This window comes from Brachyistius frenatus, unplaced genomic scaffold (assembly GCF_029030835.1).
Source record: "Brachyistius frenatus isolate BFR_SWC_R1_liver_20210118 unplaced genomic scaffold, ASM2903083v1 Contig_156, whole genome shotgun sequence".
NCBI lineage: Eukaryota > Metazoa > Chordata > Actinopteri > Embiotocidae > Brachyistius > Brachyistius frenatus.
In genome coordinates this window covers 626,320-648,169 of record NW_027210755.1, presented here as the reverse complement: position 1 = coordinate 648,169, position 21,850 = coordinate 626,320, and the positions used below count along the sequence as shown (strand labels likewise).

The window sequence follows — 21,850 nt, the reverse complement described above, 5'->3', positions numbered from 1 at the left end:
TCATTTCAGCCTCGGGTCAGGTCTGCCACTGGAACAGCTGGAAGTCTAACATAAAACAGATGCAGTGACCGGAGGGGACTGAGAGGGGCTCAACTGGCAAAATTACATACATTTTTTTATGTTTTGTTAGATTGTTAGTATGCAAGGACATGGAGGCCATTGACAAAAGGTAAAAACATGCTTGCACCTGAGTCTTATTTGACAAAAGATCTCTAAGGCTATTAGCATGTTTTTCTGTTTTTGTTTTGTTCCAAAGGCGCAAGGGGAAAACCACTAATGATTACTAATTGAAATGTTTTCCATTATATCTCCTAGTTCAACCCGTTTCCCTGTTGATTATGTCAAATATATGATTTCCATGCAATGCTCTCAAACTGCCCCATCTCTTAAAATTCTTTGTGTTGACTCAACACAACTGCAGTCTCATCCACTTTTGATGACGATCATGGTTTAAGGCAATTATAAGGACATTGTTTTTATAATTGCTTTTGATTCTAAAATATTATTATCCCATGCAGCGCTGCAGCTTCACACTAAAAAGGGTTAACGTGGAAACGTTTAACATAAAGAGCTTCAGGGGAAATGGCAGGCAATTTGTTTGTCGTCTCTGGCTCTAAACTAGGCTTCTTTGCACAACTTTTCCTTCTCAAGTTTCTGTTTGAATTCTTTACATACGTACAAATAGAGAAATCTGCCTGTGAAAAATGACACTTGAAAAAGCGTTTGTTAATCATCATAATATTTACATTTTAACCGGACATGACAGAAGGGAAAATAAGACAGTGTTATAATTTAGCCAGCGTGTTTAGCCAACAGTTATTTTGTGGGGAGTCCTTTCTACCAAATATGAACATGATTAATGGGGTTAGTTTTTTAAAACAGAGAAGCAAGAACTGACAAAATTGCTGCAAAAATAAAGAATTCATAAAATGAGCTCAGAGTCAGGCCATGAACAGTTGTTTCAATTTTCTAAATATTCATCCATTAGCAGTTAAATGGGTTTAGACAAATCATTTTCTGAAGTATATTGTATTTCAGTTGAATATTAATGGAAAAATATCTCAAACCCAGGATCTCTTTTAACAGTGGTCGAAATAAGAAAATGCTTTTTTCTGAGAATGACTTTCCAAACCCAAATGAACTGCTTCACAACTGTAGGCATTTCATGTTGACTGACAACGAGCTGTTTGACATGGCCATAACTGAGAAATCAAACTGAACTGGTGGCAGCGTCATGAGAGTCCTGAAGAGTACTTACGGTGCCGGTTGAGAGGATGGAGCGATATTTTGGAGCCGGTTTACAGACTGATTTGGTTGTAGGTCTCCACTTCATGTCCACGTGGTTGAGCACTGCGCTGGTTTCCTCTCCTACAGCTGCCAGATCTCCGTAGGGCTGATGTACCACAGATTTCTGCAGATGCCGTCTGTGGGAAAAATGGTGCGTTTAGTTTTCATGACACAGCACTGTGACGGAGATGCTCATGTTCCATTACAGCCAATTTTGCACCTCAGACAATGAGATAAAAAGTTATATTCATGCACATTTGATGCCAATGAAACACCTTAATTTACTTTAGCAACATTTTTTCTGTTTTTTTGTTTGCCATTTTGAAAAATAAATCGGAATTGCTTGTGAAACTGTAAAGAAATAGTTTCTCGAGTGTGAAACCACCTGAAAATTTGAACTGATGAGGAACTGAAATTCATCCGTACAAACATGTTGGGAGAACATAGTTTAAAGCTCAACATTTATTGATTTGTATTGCTCTTTACCCTTGTTTCAGTTTCAGCTCAAGATAAAGTGAATTTGACCTATTCTCATGGCTCAAAGTTCACTGATTGAGTTGTTCTTGAGGATGCCACTCTGACTCAAAATGCAATCCTCTGCGTTCAACAGCTATCAATGATTATTTGAGGATTAATTATCACCAGTATCAAATCATTCCACAGGTTAGTAGCGATCCTTCTGCTATCCACAGTGTAATCCATAAAAGCTGTCAAAAACAACATCTTTCATATCATCACACAGCCAATATTTTGCTATATGTTATGATAATTGAGTGCATTTATCTGTGGAGTGAATTTGGGGCTGTTTCCTGCGAGGCTCTGATAAGGGCTGCTTGTACCCGAGATCAGGAAGTCACCTCTGCCTTATCAGTCATCGCTGTGCTGTGACCAAGAACTTGGCAGACACCTCTGGCTGATAAGATAAACTAAGGGAGCAGGGGGTGAGGAGGGATGGGGTGGGGAATGGGGGGGGGGGGAGGACCCTACCTGTCCTCTGTGGAAGATTGACAGGAGGAACTGTCCGACTCTGACCTCCGGTAGCGTCGTCTCCTACGTGAGTGAGTCCGTGAACTGGAGGAGAGCACAGGGGAAGACAAACAATTGGATAAGGAGCAAAGAGTACGATGATTAGTTCATTGACAGCAATTAATCAGTACCAAATAAATTACCAAGCACAAATTCCATCTTCTGAAATGTGAGGATTTGCTGATTCTCTTTGTTGTATACCATTGTGAATTGATTACATTTGTATTTAATGATACACCAACAAAACAACACCACCTTGGGGACTGAAAACAATTTTCATCATTTGTTCCATTTGTTAGCATTTAATAGAACAAAATATAATTATGGTTTTATTAATTTTTTTTCACAATATTGTATTTTTTGTTCTGATGATTTTATGGATTAAGATGAACATTCTGCTCCATGCAAAATAAATTGCTGCAATGAGGCAACAGTTAATTTTTTTGTTTGTATTTTAGTATGTATTATCTGTACTATTGAATTAGAAGGTACAATTGAAACTAGGTACACCCCAAAATGTCTGTAATAAACCTTCATTACATAGGTAAACTGTGTGTGCACATCAGTGGAAGATAAAACAAGTCAAAGTTAAACTACAAAGTTTAAAAAACGGATACAAGTTTACACTAAACAATAAATAATGATTTTTCAAGCACCTATATTTTGTCCTCCATAGTTTGGCTAACTTGGAGTTCCTGAGGGTTTAAGATGCCAACCACAAACCACAATGTGCAATGTTTATTCCCAACAATTCAATAGTTGTTTATCATTCTCCATCTTGGTCTCCTTGGGTTTTCTGTCAGCTATCGAGTAGCTTAAGAAGTGTCAAACGCTTGTGTTTGACACTTTCACAGACCACAGAAATGAGCTCTGGTCTGGTGTCATGCTCACGTAGTTCCTCACCTAACAGGAGTTGTTACAGAAATGCAGCAGTACAGATAGTTGTAGTTCAAGTAAGGAATGAGGCCTAATAGAAAATAAAATGCACTCAAAAAGTAATAAATCATCCCTGTCACCCACCAAAGCGTGTAATACACCCATCAGTCCACTAGAAGATAATGTGTCAGCGTCACGTTTTGCCTCGCTGAGGTGTGAAAAGTACACACATGTATGACCAGCCCATAAAAGGATGGATAAGTCCATGTGGGGAGGAGGTCAGACACAGGGAACTGTTATTCAACCCATGAAAAAGCAAAACATGGATATTTTTTTAAGCAACGCAAGTTACTTACTTACCGTAACTACTTAACTTACATAGCATACATGAACTTACAATATGTAACATTACTTACATGAAATTGCTTAATCTAAACCAAACCATGATCACAACCCCAACCAAGTCATTTTTGTGCCTTACCCTGACCAAGTAGTTTCGGTACTTAGACACAACCAAGCTGCAACTCCTTCACATTTTACCAAAACTATTTTATTTCCCTACACCTGACCGTGTGGGTTTTGATACCTAAACTTAAGGTACCGAAGTTTTCATGTCACACAACAGGATACTGACACTTTATCGCATCATCTAGCAGACTGACGAGTGTATTACAGGCTTTGATGTGACACCGGGCTGAATAAACTGGAATCATCCTTCAGACAAATGATCTGTTATTCTGGATACGATGGATAGATTACTCAACAATCAAAACGGTCGTTGTTTTCAGCAATGTAGAGCACGTGCTGGCACTGCCAAATCTTTAGGTTTTCTTTTCTGAGCTGCAGTGTACGGCATTTAAAAGGCACAATTCATATTGAGCCTGGATAACTTCAAGGGTAATTCAGATCTTCCCCTCATATTTTCTCAGCCAGCTTTTTAGTGAGGGTTACCAATGTACATGAACCATGTTTGAAAAGTAGGAGAGCACAACAGAGAAGGTGCGAGTGTAAAGGAATGGCAGAGGCATGAAAGAGTGAAGGGATCAGAATGAAAGAAATGAGAATAAAGAGTTGCAGTGAGCTGGAAAGCAGCGGTTTCTGTTGAAGTAAGCAGCTATTGAACTTGGCTCCGTGCGTACAAACAACGACGCGCTCATCCAAAGTCGAATTATAAAATGTTGCGAGATCACAGCATGAAATTGGTTTCTCTTACCCTCTTACACTCCTTTTTCCCTCTCTTTGTGGCTCAAGCACTCTATCAGTTTTCCTTTTTGCAAGGGTTTTTTCATGCTTTGCTCAAAAAATAAAAATAAAAGCTGCGCGTTTCTGTATTCACCCATTGTGCCCCTACATGAGAGCGTTTTGGAGAATCGTCTCTTTCTTCCTCAGCAATGGGTGCTCTGAAAAGGGTCGATCGGCTTACGATTGGGGGACAACGAAGAGGTCGGAGGGGGAGGGGCAACAAAGTACATTATTCCGATGCAACAATCACACACTGACCTTTTCTTGTGCTTGCGTTCATCCCTTCTCTTATGTTTTAAACTGGAGGAGCTGATGGGATGAAAGAGAATAGAGTCATGAGCGAGAGGTGTTAATACTGACAAAGCCTGCACATACAGCTGCCTTCTTGCCGATACACAAAGAGAATCGTCCTTTAAGGTGCAAATCCAGCACTCCTTCTGAAAGCAGCCACCAACTGTTACACAGAAACACTTTAACCTTTAGAAATGAGAGACACACACCAACACAAGGTGTGCGGAAATTGTGCAAAAATTATAATCATACCTGTGTTTTGACTTCTTGGAGGTGTACCTGGAATAGCGGGAAAAAGATGATTTGGATCACCTTAAAATAAACGTCATGCCATTTTTCTAGTATTGTTGTAATAAACAAGAACTACCTATGGCGCTTGCTTTTCTTTGAGCTCTTCTTCTTCTTCTTTTTCTTCTTCCTCAGTGGCGACAGGCTGTAGGAAGGAGACCTAAAGGGAAAAAAATGTCAAAGAAAAAATAAATACCATTAACAAATCTGTTCACGTCTCAGTTAATTTTTTTCAGGAACTCTGACATGGGTGTCCAAAAATACATCAACCCGCAGACTCTTTCCAATTTTGGGAACTGACCTTTTCCTTTTTCTCTTCCGCTCCGACTTTCTCTTTTTCTTCTTCCCCTTCGGCCGAGGGGAGGCTTCCTCATCAAAGGAGGGTCTGAAAGCAGAGACAGAGTGCAGAGGACATTCAGAGTTATGTTGGGATATAACATGCAAATTCTCAGCAATTCAATAGCAACATTCGAGTTACAAAAGTTCACCCCGTTTTGAGTGTTTTTTAGCCTGTGCACATAATTGAGGCAAACTGAATTTCAACAGTCCAACATCCTTAAGAGTTATACGTCTATACTGGACACATTTAAAACATTCAACCTGCCATTTATTTGTTTTACTAAAAGGGGCTACAAACAAGCTGTGAACAGAATATTAACATGTCATCACCTTTTACAATACATTTATATGGAGAACTTGTTTGCTAACAGTTGCCTATTTCCTCGGGTGACCTGATCCCAACAAATCAAATGTGGGGCAAAAAGTATCTTCGTGTGGGACAATGTGGGACACGTTACCGATGTTGACAGGCTGTCTAAAATTTAGATTTCTTTCCAACTTGGAAAAATCACATACAATATAAAATGCAGGTTACAGGTTAGGCCTTTACATGTGAAGGAGTAAACACATATGTTGTATTTTCAGAACTCCCACACTAAGTGAATACAGTAAGCGTAAACAGAAGTTTCACACTGACTTATATAGGTGCCAGCTCACTATTTTAGCTGCTATTTCCTTATCTGTCTAGTGATCATCTTTGGGTTTCAGTGGGAATGCATCCACACAGCAGGACAACTCTTTTTGAGACTATGCTGCTTCACTTGTGAATTTTAGACATGACTCTGGCAAGAAAGACAAAAACTGTTGAGAATCACCTTCCACTGGCTTCACCCAGTCAAAAGCAGTTTCCCAGACTTTTCTGTACCACACTTTTCTTTGTGGTACTCTCCATCATATTCTGCAGAAATCTGCATGATTGGGATTTTGTGGTGACTCTGAATTTTCCCCACTGGGTACAGCGTTGGCAGCAAAGATGGTGGCAGACTAACCTGCACTTGACCCAAGTGTGCACAGACACATAATATCAGCATTCCCTGCTGCCTGCACAGCTTTCGGAGAGGCCACATTTTAGAAAAGTGTCATCTGCAGTGTTGACTTTTAAAAGACCTAAGAAAAATGTGTGGAATCGTCCCAATATGTGGAACACTGGACAAGACATGCGTCGTGCAGTTGTGGGACACCGGGTCGCCCGATTATTACACATCCAGCAGTTACAGAGAAACATTTATATTCATTTAAAGATGTGTTTGTCTCCATCTGATGAATACAAGTCCAACCTTCGCTTCCTTTTAGCTCTGCTTTTGGTCTCCACCGCCTCCCGGGGAAAATATCTAGCACCTTAGCTGCTAAATGCTCCATTATGTTCACCAGCTCATCTCAAACTGTTTCTGTGTGCTGTTTGCTGCCAAGTAGGTAGTGTACAGTGGGATTTTAGAAAAGTATTGATGAAAACAGGAAGCTGTCTGCTGCAGCCAAAATCGGCACCTGGAGGGCAGTGAGAGTGAACCAAAACAATAATGTTTCAAGCTGTAAAGCTGAACAATGAGCTGTAAGTCCTCATAGGTTCTGTAAAGCTGAGAGGGGCTGCAGATTCAGGTCATAATTCTCTGTAGTTTCACCACTATAAGAAACACTGTTCACATTATCACATTGTTTTCACGTTTTACATTGTCATCAAGACAAGTTGTTTCAACCATACCTCAATACCATAAATATAAACAGTGCTAGAGCTGCCATGCACATATATTGGAAGCAAGAAATTAAAAACAATGGCAATGGATAAACAAAATGTTTGTATAATCCCCTTGCAAACATTTCACAGCATGTTTTTTGGATCCTTGCCATTCATCTTCACTGTATTAAAGTGGAGGCAGAACTCCAAGGGAAGAAAATATTAAAACCTCGACAAATAAAACAAAAACATGATCATTTACCCAAACAATATGGCATTACTGAGAGACATACATTAACCATGTTAACAGCTTCGAGTTCAAACTGGTGAGTGCTTAAAATCAGAGAAGCGGTGCAGAGGACTCCCAAAGGATGTATTTTGTACACTTTGGTACATTATTGTAAAATGTGAAATGTATTTTTTCACCTCCTTTCACCATCTGATATCACACAAGTGTTATACTGTTGTTTTTTCTGTGCAATTCATGCCGAGTGTGAAACTCCCTCTCTTAAAGCCTACAAGGTCTCTTAAACCCTGCATCACTATTTGCGGATTGGGTTGCAAACATTTAGATGATAGGAGTCCAAAATGGGACTCGTTTAAATTGTAATCTACAAAATACTACGAAAATATATTCTTTGGGAATTTGCTGTAATAATTTTATTCTACAATATTTGCAGACAAATAACCCTAAAAGAATGGGTGGGGTAAAATAATCCACATGACTCATCACCGGCATCGCATAACTGCACGTTAATGCATCCTGATTCTCTCTCACAACAATCATAAACAAGATTATCTGTGAGCCAAATGTCCCTGAGATGATCCCATCACAACAGGATGATAAAAATCCCATCCAGACTGGTATAAAGCACAAAATACATCGCGTGCCAGTGAGTTTTACTCAAGTCACGAGTGACAGCAACATGTCTGCACTCAGAGGAGAAAGTAGGTAGAAGAGCTTAAGACAAAAAAAATAAGGATGGCAAGGGGCATCTCGATAGTCGAGTTAGAGAGCAGATCACTTGGGATCTAATTCCCTGAACAGCAACTCCCAGGCTCGATACCTGTCTGTCCGGACCTTTGCACATTTCCTGTCTTTTCTCCAGTGTTACTATCAAATAAAGGCAAAGACAAACAAACTTCTCCTCTTCAGAAGCAGCGCCTGCCTCCTCAACAGCTGACTGCTTTCTCACAGTGGGTGATTTCTCTTGGGATATAGTTATTTATTCATTTAATATTTGTTTAACAGGGATGATGCACAATACACTTAGGGCCTGATTTACTAAGATCTCAAATAAAGGGCACTAAATTGTATGTTTTTTTCTAAAAGTTTGCACATTTATTTTGCACCCGTTTTGCGGCTGATTTACTCAGAGTAATTGCGTCACTGATATCAGGTACAAATCGCTGTAGTTAAATGAGGGTTTTTTTTGTGTGTTAAAGTGATTCCAGCAATGGAAAACAGAGGAAAAGGAAATCTGATCCCATTGAAATTAAATTTGGGACAGCACACCTGAATAACGGGACTGGGTGGGATATCCAAGCAGCGATACGCTGGAATGACTCAGAGGCAGGAAAATGCTGAGTCGTAAAAGGTTTTGACATTGCTGGTATTTCGTGGCTCCTTCTTGTTATTGGCTGTCAATCATCATTCAGTTCATTCAATAACTCAGAAATGTCATCGCTGAACAGAGGACATGTCTGAATAATTTTTCCCAAAATGTTTCCACGGGTGTAAAACCACGTTCTCTACGTACTCTTTAGTTTCTCTGCGTCTCCTTCTCACCACAATAACAGCAGCCGTCTCTCCAGATTTGCGGATCTGATTAATAAGTTCCTTTCAGTCGGACTAAGATACACACGCAATCACTTCTCCTGTTTCTACTTTCAGGTTTAGTCATTATCGTTGCGGGTGCTAAATTGTTATATTTTCATGTCCCCTCCCAGTATTTTACACCTTCAAGTAGAAACGCCCAATATTACATATGCATGCAGACAAACACGCAAAATGGGCAAAGCGTGTTAAATTGCACATTTGAAAGAAGCAATCCTCACTGCACGTCATTAGTAAATCTGCTTTGTTGCGGGTGGTGTGGAGTTTGCACATGATTTTACATGCGAACCTTTAGTAAATCAGGCCCTTATTGTACCAAATATATGTTAAAGCGAGTTTCCGTCTGTATTCCTTGAGCAGGGGCTACCAGTGATGCATGAGTATAACAGTCAGCGGTGGTGAATTCAAACTTTACAGTTTCCAAATAAAAAAAACATGTTTCACTCTGGCTTTCTTTGATCTTTCACATGGATCTCCGTTGCCACGAATGAATGGAATTTGTAATACATTTGCATTCTCCTGTATTTCACAGACACCAGAAGCCTGCGCACATTTTCATGTGCATGGAAATATTCAAATTTTAGCCTGAGATATTGTAGCCATCCATCCTTTTTTTTTTTCCTCTTCCTTACTTCAAGTGTGAACTTATCATTATGTTGAAAAGAAAATGGTCAGATTCCATGTGCTGAGCAGCTTGATTGCCGTCCAGAGGTCCACTTCATTTACTCTCTGAAAATGACTGATCTGGGAGAGGAGATGAAGGCCTTTGAAGCACCTCAGGCTCACAGAATCCGGCTTCTAAGTACAGAAGTGACTGAAATTCATAACAAGCAAAGACAGAAGAGAGCGAGCGAGCGAGCGAGCATGTCGAGGATGAAGACATCACGATGGGCTCTAGGAACTCGTGACTATTTTCTGATGCTTTATGGACTAAATCATTATACAAATACTTCATCAACTACCGAATAGAAAATAATGGTAAGGTCATACATCACATCTTCGGCTACAGTGATTTCAACCCTACAACAGGGACAACAGCCGTTCACAAAAGCAATACTTGACTTCTGAATTGCTATCTTTAAGAGAAAGATCTGATGGGTTGTTCACGCTTGAATTCAAACGCAGGAGATGTGAAGAGAGCGTTAATTCAGAATTAAACCTCGAATAAACATATGGCACCACAAACCGTGACCGTGGGAGAGGCTTGGGTAAATGCAAATTTCATGTGATGTGCTTAAGTCTGTCATGAAACAAGAGCCCACTGCTGTTTTTATACTCAACCCAACAATGTAAAAGCACTTCAAACAAAATGGAGGAACAGCTAATTATTAATATCACGGAGTTGCCACTTCACTGTGATCTAACTTTAACCAGCGACAAGGACTTGAATGAGAGAAAAGAATGTACGGAAACTAAATCGCTCAATGCAATCAGACACAAAATCTTCAGGCTTATTAGAGCCATGAGAGAGCCATCCATGTTTAATCAGTATGTGTCAACAAGGCACAAGCCTTCAACAAAAGTGCTTTGAAATATAATCATTTAAAAATGAATTTCCATCTTAATTATAATAAAATTGTTAAATTGGCAGCCTCTTTAGCGTGAGATTATAAGCAAAAAAAGACAAAACCAAAAACAAAGATTTTGTGAATAAAAGTAATAATTAAGGAGAAACTATTTTTCCCAAATCAAATTCTCAATATCCATATCATATTTTAATAGCACTGCATTAACCCTTTAAAAACACACCTATTTTTTAGGCTTCTGCTCGAAAATTGCAAAAAGAGTATATTTCTGCATCCACAATAAAAAAAAATAATAATAATAAAAAAAAAATAGCAGCAGTGTAAGATGTTTTAGTGACTATCATGCTAACAGAAAATGATCTTTGCCATTTATACGTCAGATTCAGAGAAATGTACCTCCGTGTTACACAAACAGAAGGTCATGCACATAGGTGAGTGTGATCAGGACTGATCCAGACAGTGACAAACTGCACTCCTGCTTGATATATGTGACCACAGAGCTCTGGAGACTATGTGCCTGTTTCATTGGATGCAGAAGAGTGTCTTCCTATAATAAATGGCCCTGCTTGGTGTAGTCGGCAGTTTGGGAGCATTAGGAACTGAAATGCATTAGGGCTGATTAGACAGACCAAGCCCAAGTACCCTCTCCTGGTAATGAGAACGCTTTGTCACTCATTAACACTTCTACCATTCTGGGTTTGTAAGAGAGCACAACGCAAGCTTTTGCATTTCGTCTTGCCAGCAGACACAGTTTCTCTTGATGAGGTGGGGAGAATGAAAGGGGGGAATGAGAGTCAATTGCCAGCTACACTGGGAATGGTGATTTTGTGAAACAATGGCGTATGAAAAGGGGATTTGGGGACATTTGATGAGAATATGCTCAATGAGGGAGTGTGTTGCTTTTTTTCTAACCCATAATTATGCATGAACACCATGAAAGCATACACGTGAACACATCCTCGATATTTAATTGCAGAAAAAAAAAATATTACTTGCTTGGTGTCAGGCACTCTGGTATGTTTAGTGGTGGTGGATTTCTGTGTTTCTAGTGAAGTTCAGGGTTTTCAGGTAATTAAATGTTTTAACTTACTAAACAGAAATGAATGGATTTTTCCTCTTTTTTCTAGTTTGGCCCGGCCTACTTTCTAAAACTCCCTCACCATATCCAACGCACCGTTTCTAGAAGGAACCCAGTGTCGGTGACTTGTGCTTTCATGTTATAATTAACATTTAGTTTCTCTGCTGAATTGGGGCGCTGTTGGCCAATTAGCAAGATAAGAATCCAAAGAACAAATGTCTTTCTCAACAGAGGAGTCTTTTCTCACTGCTTTGTAATTGAGACAAAGTATTTGGATATGGATCTAGCTCATTAGCCACATTTTAGTAAATGGAAATGAACAAACAATATTTTTCATGCATTGTCTTGTGGTGGCTGTTGGGGTATTTCCGATGCCTCCTCAGAGCCTTCACCGAGGCTGGATGTAGCGGCTGCATCTCCTCCTCCACCATCCCTCCGCTCTGCTGACCTTGTGGTTAAAAGTTTTGCTAATATTGTTAAACAGGAGACTGGTTGTGCCTATTTCATGTGGATCATTCTACAGCCTGGTCTGCTTGTCTTATTATTTAACATGGTGTGGTCTATAACATTATATTTATTATAATATGTGATATGATAATATAATCTAATATAAACTTTTTTTTAAAGTACAAAAACATATATATGCAACACTTATTTTTGCTCTCATTTTCTGAGTTAAAGATCTAAGACTTCTTCTGTCTACACAAAATGTAAATTTTTCTTAAATATTCTTCACAAATTTATGAAAATCCGTATTAGTAAGCACATCACCTTTGCCAAGACAACCCATCCATCTGACAGCTGTAGCACATCAAGATGCTGATTAAACAGCAGGATTATTGCACAGGTGTTCCTTGGACTGCTTACAATAAAAGGCCACCCTAAAATGTGCAGTTTTATCTTAATAAATGCACAGTATGTACAGATTTGCATTTTTTTCTTTGGATATGGAGCAGAAAAACAGTCGGTAACTGGTGTGACCACCATTTACCTCATGCATTGCATGTGACACATCTCCTTCACATAGCTTTGATGAGGTTGTAGATTGCAGTCTGTGGAATGCTGCTCCGAACCTCTTTAATAGCTGTTGCGAAGTTGCAGGATATTGACATGAACTGGAACACACTATCGTATACGCTGGTGAATATGCAGCCCATGAAAGAACGGGGATGTTTTCGACTTCCAGGAATTCTTTACAGCTCTTTGCAACATGGGACAAGCATTATCACGCTGCAACATGAGGCGATGGCAGCAGATGAATGGCATTACAATGAGGCTCGGGATCTCATCGCGGTATCTGTGTGCATTCAAATTCAAGAGAACAGTTCTCCGGAGTGCCAGATGCCATCGAGGGAGAACCGTTTCCCACATAAGTCAGTTGTGATGCAAGAGTTGCAGTCGGCTTAAGATCCACTTAGGGACGATGGCTAAATTCTTCTCAAATGTCTTGACAGTAGTGAAATGAACATTCATTTTACGGACAACAGTTCGGAGGTTCTCTCAAAAGTTGGAACGTCTGTGGCATTGTATTGTATGATTAAACTGTACATTTTTAGAGAGGAATCAACCTGTTTAATAAGCATCTTTATATGACACACCTTTCAGGTGGATGGATTATCTTGGCAAAGGCGAAGTGTTTATAAAATTGCGGCCATGACAATCAAGTTTGTGAATCCAGGGAACAGATTTGTGTCCTGAATATCTTGTGTGTTTAGATTTAGACAACAAAAGCTTTTTGGTTGAGGTTAAGAAGATAATTTTTTTACTTAGTTGGTTGTCAACATTGTGTCTTTTGCTTCAGGTTACTTTGGACATTTAGGTATAAAACCAAATCCATGATCTTTCCCTAAAATTAACCATGTGCTGTGAGCCTGCACATAAACTTAATAAAACAAAATGTAATCTATAATTGCCATGAGCAGATATCATAGGTAAACAAGAATATGTTGTCAATTAATATTTAGAAGCTATGTTTCTATCAACATTTTGGCACTTTTCAGCTGCAGTATGTTCATGTCAAATGTTTTGTTGATAAAAGCATAATAACTTACATCGCATTTCTATAAAGCGCAAAACTGTTCCATGTTAGTAAATCTAGCTTCCAGGAAACAGACTCAGACATTTTAATGTCCACTTCCTTGTCTTCATGGTTTTATACTATTAGTGGGTAAAGAAACTAACAATAATACTTCAGGTTCTTCATTGATTTTAATGCGACTGCTGCATTCGCACAACATAATACAACAGTGGAGCCAAATTAATGAGTTTCCCAAATACTGAAGCAGTGCAGTGTTACATCATCTGGCAATGCATTGCATTGACCAATGCCATATCAAGTACACATTTGTTGCACTATATTTTTGGGTTTATAAAGAAAATGGTGAACATGTTGGTGAGGCTGAGGTTTGTACCTTTAAACAAAGACACTGTCACAGTAGCTGAAGATAAAGCTTTTATAAATCCTTCTGAGATATAAGTCCTTTTATTTTGGTATATTCTTAAAGTGTTAGGTGTCAGGCTTAGTTTCAGTTCTATGACAACTGTGAAAACGTTATGCAGTAAAATCCTGTCTCATAGGATTATACACTGCTGTGTGGCGTTTTGGCATCTGATAACCCTTCAAATCCATGGATGTGTTTGACAAACTGGACTTCCTTTCATCGTCTCACCAGCGCCTGCAGCTACACCGCCGCAGCACCGTGCATCGCATTATCAGTCTAAATCGCACCGAATCATATGGAGTAAACGTCAGGTTTCCAACAGCATGTTAGAGTGGGAGCCTCAAATCTGACCATCTCTGACATCTCTGCATCAAGACTATCTCTGCCACTTTCAGATGAGATGGATACACTGCAGGACTGCTATATTAGAAAGCATATGGTGATTACTTAAAATCATCTGGTAAATAGATACAACTATGGTATGGTCTTGACATCCTTTGTCTGGAATAAAACTGGTCTTACTGTGTCCACTGTGTGTCACGCCTCGTGTCAGTATCACGTTTTGCTTCCTAGACGTGAAAAGTGAGGTGCCTTAGGTTGAGCCACCAAAAACCATGGGGTTTGGTTTCAGAAAAAACGACATGGTTTAGGTTAGTCAAAGGTCATGGTTTAGGTTGAAATAAGTTACATAGTTAAATACGGTACATTATGTAAGTAACTTTCTTGTATTACAGAAATCCATGTTACCTTTTCACAGATTCAAACCCTGGTCTTCTGGGTGAAAGTCTTTGGTTTGCTCCCTCCAACAACCTGCATCCATGCTTGGACCTGATTACTTTTTCTAATTAAGTTTTTACGGAAGTTCAATAAGGAAGATTTGTAACCTCGCATCATGGTTTAATTCCAACCCCGGTGAATTACTCCTGCTGTGCTATCTTCTGGGTCACTTCCACTTTACCATCCTTGTCATCACCATATTTTTCCCAATGATTCTCTGCCCGCGCTTTTAAGCCAATCTCATCCCTCTTCTTTAAATATTGTCAAAATTCTTTCATTCATTCAGACCTCCAAATGTGCAGCACTCCTCCTTTCCATCACCACCTAATACATCTCGTTTTCCTAAGAACCTCTATCAAAGTTCCTGTCAGTCGCCTCCGATCTTCCCTCTCCCCAACCGGTTGAGACAGATGACCGCTCACCTCTGAGCCTGATTCTGTCGGAGGTTTCTTCCTGTTAAAAATTACATTTTTCCTACCCACTTCATGAGGTTTTCTTCCTGTGTCATTTCCTCCCACCCTGCTAATGTGGGATTTTTTTTTTAGGTTCCTTTGTTAAGTGCGCTGAGATATCTTGTGTTGTTATTTTGCACTACCTGAACACAAATTTCAACCCATATACTCCAGCATCCAAGTTCTGGGGGTTCCTGTTTCTGGTCCTATTACTACATCCATCGGGGATATCACTCTACGGGGCGACCTCAACATCGTCGGAGTCCAACCACCAAAATTTTGAAGTCAAACTGTCATTACTTCAATAAATTGTTTTCCTCTCCTAATGATCTCTCTTCATTGAACTTCACTTCACCATTTTTTTTTTTAAAGTTTTTTGCATGACCTTCATTACATGACCTCCTTAGACATAGCCCTATATGTGTGAATTTTTACTGACGCTGTATCCTCTAGTGGACTGGCAGGTGTATTACATGCTCTGGCATGATCCCGGGCGGACTACGTACACTTTACTGAGTACTTAAATATCAAATGACTTTGTTTGATAACAAACACTATAAATCTTTCTCACCATGCTGTTTTCCTATCGGATGCATTTTGTTTCATGCACCAACCAGAAAAAAATGATGATCAGAAGTTTACATGCCTCCATGTTCTCTGTGCTCTCTGTTAAATTTAAAAACAAAGGGGAAGGGAAGAGCCACCGGGTATTGTTCATCCAAAGACAAGCAATTTGTGTTTTGGATCCTCTCTTACACTTCAGATGCAGGTTTTACATATCGCTGGATGTTTCCCTGCAAAACCTGCGTAACTGCAAAAAGGCTTTGAAGGTGTCAGATTAATTAAGAAGTTTCCTCAGAATTTATTTTGAAAATAAAACTCTGCTTGCATTAATTTTTCTCACTTCAGAATAAGAAGCCTAACAACTATTTTCTGAAGGAGGTTTTTGATGAAAGAGTTGATCTGAATGACAGTGTGGAATTCCTCACAACATCTTTGTATTTCTCCACTGAGCCTGACCTGATAACACTGTTTACATTCCCAGCACCAGAATATAGAGATTAGCTTGGTTTCTCACTGAGAGTAAGGCCCTGGAGGAGTTTTGGTGTGCTGTTAAAAGGCTTTATCATCAGCACTGTGATCTACAAAAGCACCTCGGAAAACAAAAACAAAACTTCAACCATTCATCATCAGAAACATTTCCTTTTAATCAACTATCCCACATCTTTAAAGGATATTGATTTCTCCACTTTTTCATCTCTTTACAAGCACTTGTTCTTTGAGCTCAGAAAACCTTCTTATTGATTTTGAAGCGTTGCTGCGTGGCATTTGTGAAAGCAGAAAGACTAACTCACCTCCTGGCCCTGCGATGGCTGTGGTGTTTACGCCTGTGTCCTTTGATGCAGCCATTTCTGTCGGTGGTGTCCACCCTCGTGTCCACTGCTTTCTTGTCATCAGTCTTAAGCGGCTGGCAGGTTGTAGTTTCGGAGCTGTGAGGTGGAAGAAAACAAAGGAAAAGAAGAAAGATTTAGTATTGCTCTTGAGGCTTCGGTTAGAACTTCCCAGAGTGATTTTTGTAGTTGTCCACACAGTTAACGCTTCCATCATGCAATAGTGAGCGGGGGATTTAACATGCTTGGTTAGCCTTATCCCCTGTGGTCTACTGGCTACGTATTTTATTCCCCTCCATTTCTTCCTGCCAGCCATTCTCTACGAAAATTGGAGGTCAGCCATTTCCATTCAAATCAATGTGTCAATGGAAATGTAGTTATTTACATGCTTCAGTTGCCCTGACATTTCGGAAGATGGTGTTTTCTATCACGAGCCGGGCAGATGCAGACAAAGTCATTAGAATAGTTCTTCTTGAATTTTTTTTTCCTATCTTTGACACACACCGTATATTCAGGAGATGAAAGCAAAATCAAGAAACGCCAGAAGTCACATGCTCAGCCTCATGTTTATACATTTGTTCTGTGGTTTTAAAAATTAGGCAAATTATTCTGGTATTCAAATAAAGCTGCTATAAGTCAGGTGTTTCCTTATTCAACCACCTGAGCCCCCATCCAATCTTCATCCTATGTCAAATGCAGCTACAGAATGAACGACGAAATAAACGGAATGATTTCATGTGAGGACACGGTTCTCGCCCTGTTTATTATTCTCTATTTTAGTCATGGGAGATTTGAGCGTAATTACACATTCTCCTTTTCATCGAGTGGCTCCCGTCTGATTGTAATGAGAAGATAATCAGAGCCAGAGATTAGGCCGTCAACATTGCCTCCTCCTCTTCCCCCAGCAACCAGAAGGCAGGAGCCGTCGCTTTCTATCTTCCTCACCTTCCTTTCCTCAGCTTCTCAGCACAAGAAGGAGTTCAGCTGACAGGGAACTAATAATGTAAAACGGCAGACTGGATGCTCCAACATGACCAAGTGTGTGAAAGGTGATAGGGGAAATAAAGACAGCCACCAGAAAATGATTAGTCTGATGAAGGAGGCTGATGGGAAAGGAACCTTTAAATAACCTGGTGATTTGGCTAATTATCTGCTGGTGTGGATGGACAACCCGGGAAACGTCTGCTTACACTCTCGTGTTATTAAAAATGTTGGACAGACTGAAAAATGAGCTTTAATCAAACTGATATTAGATCATATACTTTAAATTTCTTTGAAACAATTGAACAGTTATACAAAAGAAAATATATCATTAAGAATCTTGATAGATTAATTATTTAATCTTAAACTAAAAATACCAAACATAATTTTTTTCAGACTTCTTAAAATCTGATGATGTGCTGGTTTTGTCTGTTATATGCCGTTGTGTATTTTGACATGAAATTATGTTAGAATTTATATCATTTAAAGCTGCGGAACTTAATGGATGCTATTTTTTCAACTGCTGTTTTCCAAGTTAACAAAACAAATTTAAAATCTCCAAAAAGTAAAACGGTTGGTTGAACAAAACAGCCACTTACGAGGAAACAAATATATTGGGAATTTACAAATTTTGTTATTGATTTTATATACCAAAAAAAAAGAACAAATAGTAAGTATTTACTTATGTAGCAAAGTAAAACATCTTTGGTGAAGTAGCTGCAGTAACTATTTCATCAACTATAAAGCCAATAGAAAGCATACACAAAGTAAAAACGGGACATCTTGGTAGGGCAGGCAGAAATAGAAACATGCTGTGTCATTCAATCACAAATGATCACAACTCATCTTTGATATCTGAATCCAAATACACAACATGTCCACTGTGGTTTACCTCCATAACATTCTTTGGCTGCTGGGAACCAAAATGAGTGTCAGACACAATCAAGTGAAAGAAGAAGGATGAAATATGCCCAAGTGTTAGCTGACATACACTTGACCAGCAAGTTATGACATGAATGTATGACTCGGTCTAATTTGAAACAGCTACCCTCTCAAAAAACAAATATATATAATATTTATACCGCATAGTACTGCACAACACTACAGCCTCTGTCAGCCCTCTAATTCTTTCCACCGCCTCTGCTTTCTCATGAACAAAATTACCATTTAGATTTAATACATATTAATGTGTTTGTTTTTATGTACATGTATCCTGCTCAGATATATGAAACAAAACAAAAATCCAACAGGTAATTTGAGCAGGTGTTTTGTGCAATCTGACAAAACAATCAACCTTTCCAGATTTGATTTGATTTGATTCAACGTCATTCACTCTGTAGGTGTCCAGGCCACTCAGGCCGAGAACACTTCAAACTGGTATTTCCTCTCAATCTGTGCCGGTCGGATGTATCATAAGAATCACAGTCAATTCGCAGATATAAAGCAGACTTTTTAGCTCTTCATAAAAAACAACATTATACAGTCTGAATCTACATTTTCCTGGTTGCCATGGAACCTTCCTTCTCTAATGGTAATTTATCTAACTTTGATTGCATGCAGAGATCTTTGGTTAATGAACATGTTCAGCTTGACTAAATATAATGAAGTTCCAGCCGGTGGTAATACAAGCGGCATGCTTTCTGTGAAGATTTGAACAAAATACACAATTTACACGAGACAGAAGAAGAAAAGGCAGAAACATTTGCACTGTTGAACGCTCCGCTTTGTGTCCCTGAATAAAACCGGAGTGGAAAGTGTCTCAAAGCTCTCTTCTTTCACTGGCCCCCTTTCTGCTTCTTTGTAATTTGCTGTCACTGTAAGAGCAGCGGTTGATGACTTCTAAATGAAATCGATTTTGCCATCACAAACGTATGTTTCTTTGATCCGGCCCTGCAATTTATGGCGTAAAAATGTTCTAAGCTATGAGCGCCTGGATTTATTGCAGCCTGTTTGTATCTGTCAAACAACACCTCTTGCTTCTTCACTCACACACATACACGTATGTCCACTCGCCGTCTCTAAGACACGGGCTTTCGCTTTGTAGCCATAATTCATAACCAGGCAGCAGTTAAAGAAAAAAAAAAACTGGTAACAAGCTTTAAATTAATGCAAATACTGTGTGGATTAAAGGGACAGTTCAAATCTTTTGAAGTGAGGTTTAACGAAGTGCTCAGCTGCAGTCCATGTATTACTACCTGCAGCCATACCGGTATAAGGCTAAGCAATGCACTGCTATGGACCGGGTCAACAGCAAAATGTGTTTTACCCATCTCAAACATAGCGCTTCTCCATTTCTTTAGTTTGGGACACTGCCTGCTTGGTGTGTGTGTTAGTTACCTGACACACGCTGTGCAGCTGCAGCTTGGTTGCGTGCGTGTTTTCACACCGGCTGCGTGTCAGCTGCAGTGCTGCGGCTGCAGGTCCTACCGTTGAATCACCGTTTCTCTTTGATAATGGTCATCAGTATTGAACTTTTGAGGTCTGACAAGTGCTAAATTGTATCCCAAAAGCAAGCACGTGATTCTCATACTGACACTGAGGAGGAGGGGAGGGTGGGAATGACACCCTTCATCTGGTGAAGTATCACCAGGATATAATTAGCGCCTACGCTGGGTTTTTGCCATGATTATACAGTGCACGTGATCACACATCGTTTCTGGCACAGCACATGTGAAAAATACGCATCAGGTCTATTTTCTAAATGATATGAGGCTTTAATCCCATTAACCCCCCCCCCCCTCCCTTCCCCTTTCAGGACTTGATGCCTTTCTTGCTCTAGTCTGGGTTTTGTGTTTGCTGTTTTACTTTGTAGTCACTCACCCCCTCTGTATTGGTTACTTCCCTTCTGTGAAATTGTCTGGCCCTCCCTAATTAGTTTCATCTCTCCCTCGTTGTCCTTCTCTCCCTGCTGTATTTACTCTTTGTGCTTATCTTCCCTCTTTATCAATTCTTTTCAGTTGGCTGTTTGTTCCTGTGCGTGATCATATCAAGTAAGTTCTGTGTCCCTGTCACTTCTTCTTTGCCTTAGTGTCTTAGTTCTGGATTTTGCCTTTTTAGTTCCTTTTTGGATCCAGTCCCAGCTGACTCACTGAGTTTTGGATTGCCTGTTTGTGTTTCATTTCGTATTTGGGATTTGTATGGAGACATCCAGCTCCTGCCTGTAGTGATTAAAGCCTTTGTTACACAAAACCTCCTGTTACCTTGCCGTGCATTCGTGTCCCCTGCCTTTGAAAAACAACTTTCACGACCTCAGAATTTTCTAAAAGCTTATATGTCAACAGTTGTGACATATTTGCTGACATTTAGAGACATGACGGAGGCTATGGAGGGTCATTTTCATTGGATGTTAAGTTTATGTATCATTAATTTAGCCATCTAGAGGCTTTCTTTATAATCTCATCTTCTCTGTTTGTCATTATGCCTTCACATTTCCTGCATCACATTACCTGCTTGCTAAATTGTGTTTAAACCTCTGTGGTTTCTGGATGCTGTCCATGTTGCCGTTGTCTAGCAACGGCGTTCTCATGATTTAACCACTTTAACTCCAAGCATACTTTGCACACAATTTACCATGTCATAACCATGAGATAATGAGTTCTGTTTAAAGGCAGCAACTAATCCTTTGAAATGTTGACAGCATTTATTTACCATAAAACAGATCAAATGGAGACTTCAGCAGAGATCAGGTCCGTTATGTTCCTTTCTGAAATATAGGATTGGAATGCCACTGATTGAAACCATTATCTGCACAGACACTACAGATACAGATAGTATCCCACTTCTTAACTTTTTGACATTTTCATATTTTGATATTGCACATGTAGGCTTGAGCACTGCTCCCTTGGTGATGATAATTCTGTTGCAGGAGGGTGGGAGCGGTAACCATGCAGTGACTACCTCCTTTTCTAGTCTTTGTCACAGGGGGAGCGTCTATCTCCTCTCAACATGGGGCTCCACGGCTCCATCATACACCACTGATGCTGATACTGACACTGACAGATGGTGCACAAAAACATGCTGCAAACAGGACGACAGAGCTTTCTTAAAGGCGGTGATGATGTGATTTCCACTTCTGCGTGCTTCCAAATCTAGATGGAGAAATGTGTGCGTGCGCTAATGCTGGTTTTAATAAAATGTGTTTTTACACTACTAATTTGATTAATACATTTTGACAGTTATAGGGAGGAGGTTGGTGTTGATGCCTGGAGTGCGTGAGATGGGAGTTTTAGGCTACCACCTTTTTCTTTTTTAGTTGTCAACAAATTTTATGAAAATACTCAAATCACAAATGATGTGATCCTACAATTAAAAAAAATAAATAATTGAAGGCTCATATAGCTCATTGG

The 21,850-nt window shown here is 39.6% G+C and overlaps 1 protein-coding gene across 1 annotated transcript in view; it reads right to left on the bottom strand.

The window, feature by feature from the left end:
- srrm4 (serine/arginine repetitive matrix 4) overlaps nt 1-21,850 on the bottom strand; it is a 259,782-nt gene that overhangs the window by 8,250 nt on the left and 229,682 nt on the right. The window contains exons 3-9 of the mRNA XM_069716356.1: nt 16,488-16,622; nt 5,312-5,395; nt 5,090-5,170; nt 4,975-5,001; nt 4,690-4,740; nt 2,275-2,358; nt 1,259-1,424 (exon numbers count right to left, since the gene is read on the bottom strand). Coding sequence (XP_069572457.1) covers nt 1,259-1,424; nt 2,275-2,358; nt 4,690-4,740; nt 4,975-5,001; nt 5,090-5,170; nt 5,312-5,395; nt 16,488-16,622 — 628 coding nt within the window. The remainder of the gene's footprint in view (nt 1-1,258; nt 1,425-2,274; nt 2,359-4,689; nt 4,741-4,974; nt 5,002-5,089; nt 5,171-5,311; nt 5,396-16,487; nt 16,623-21,850) is intronic.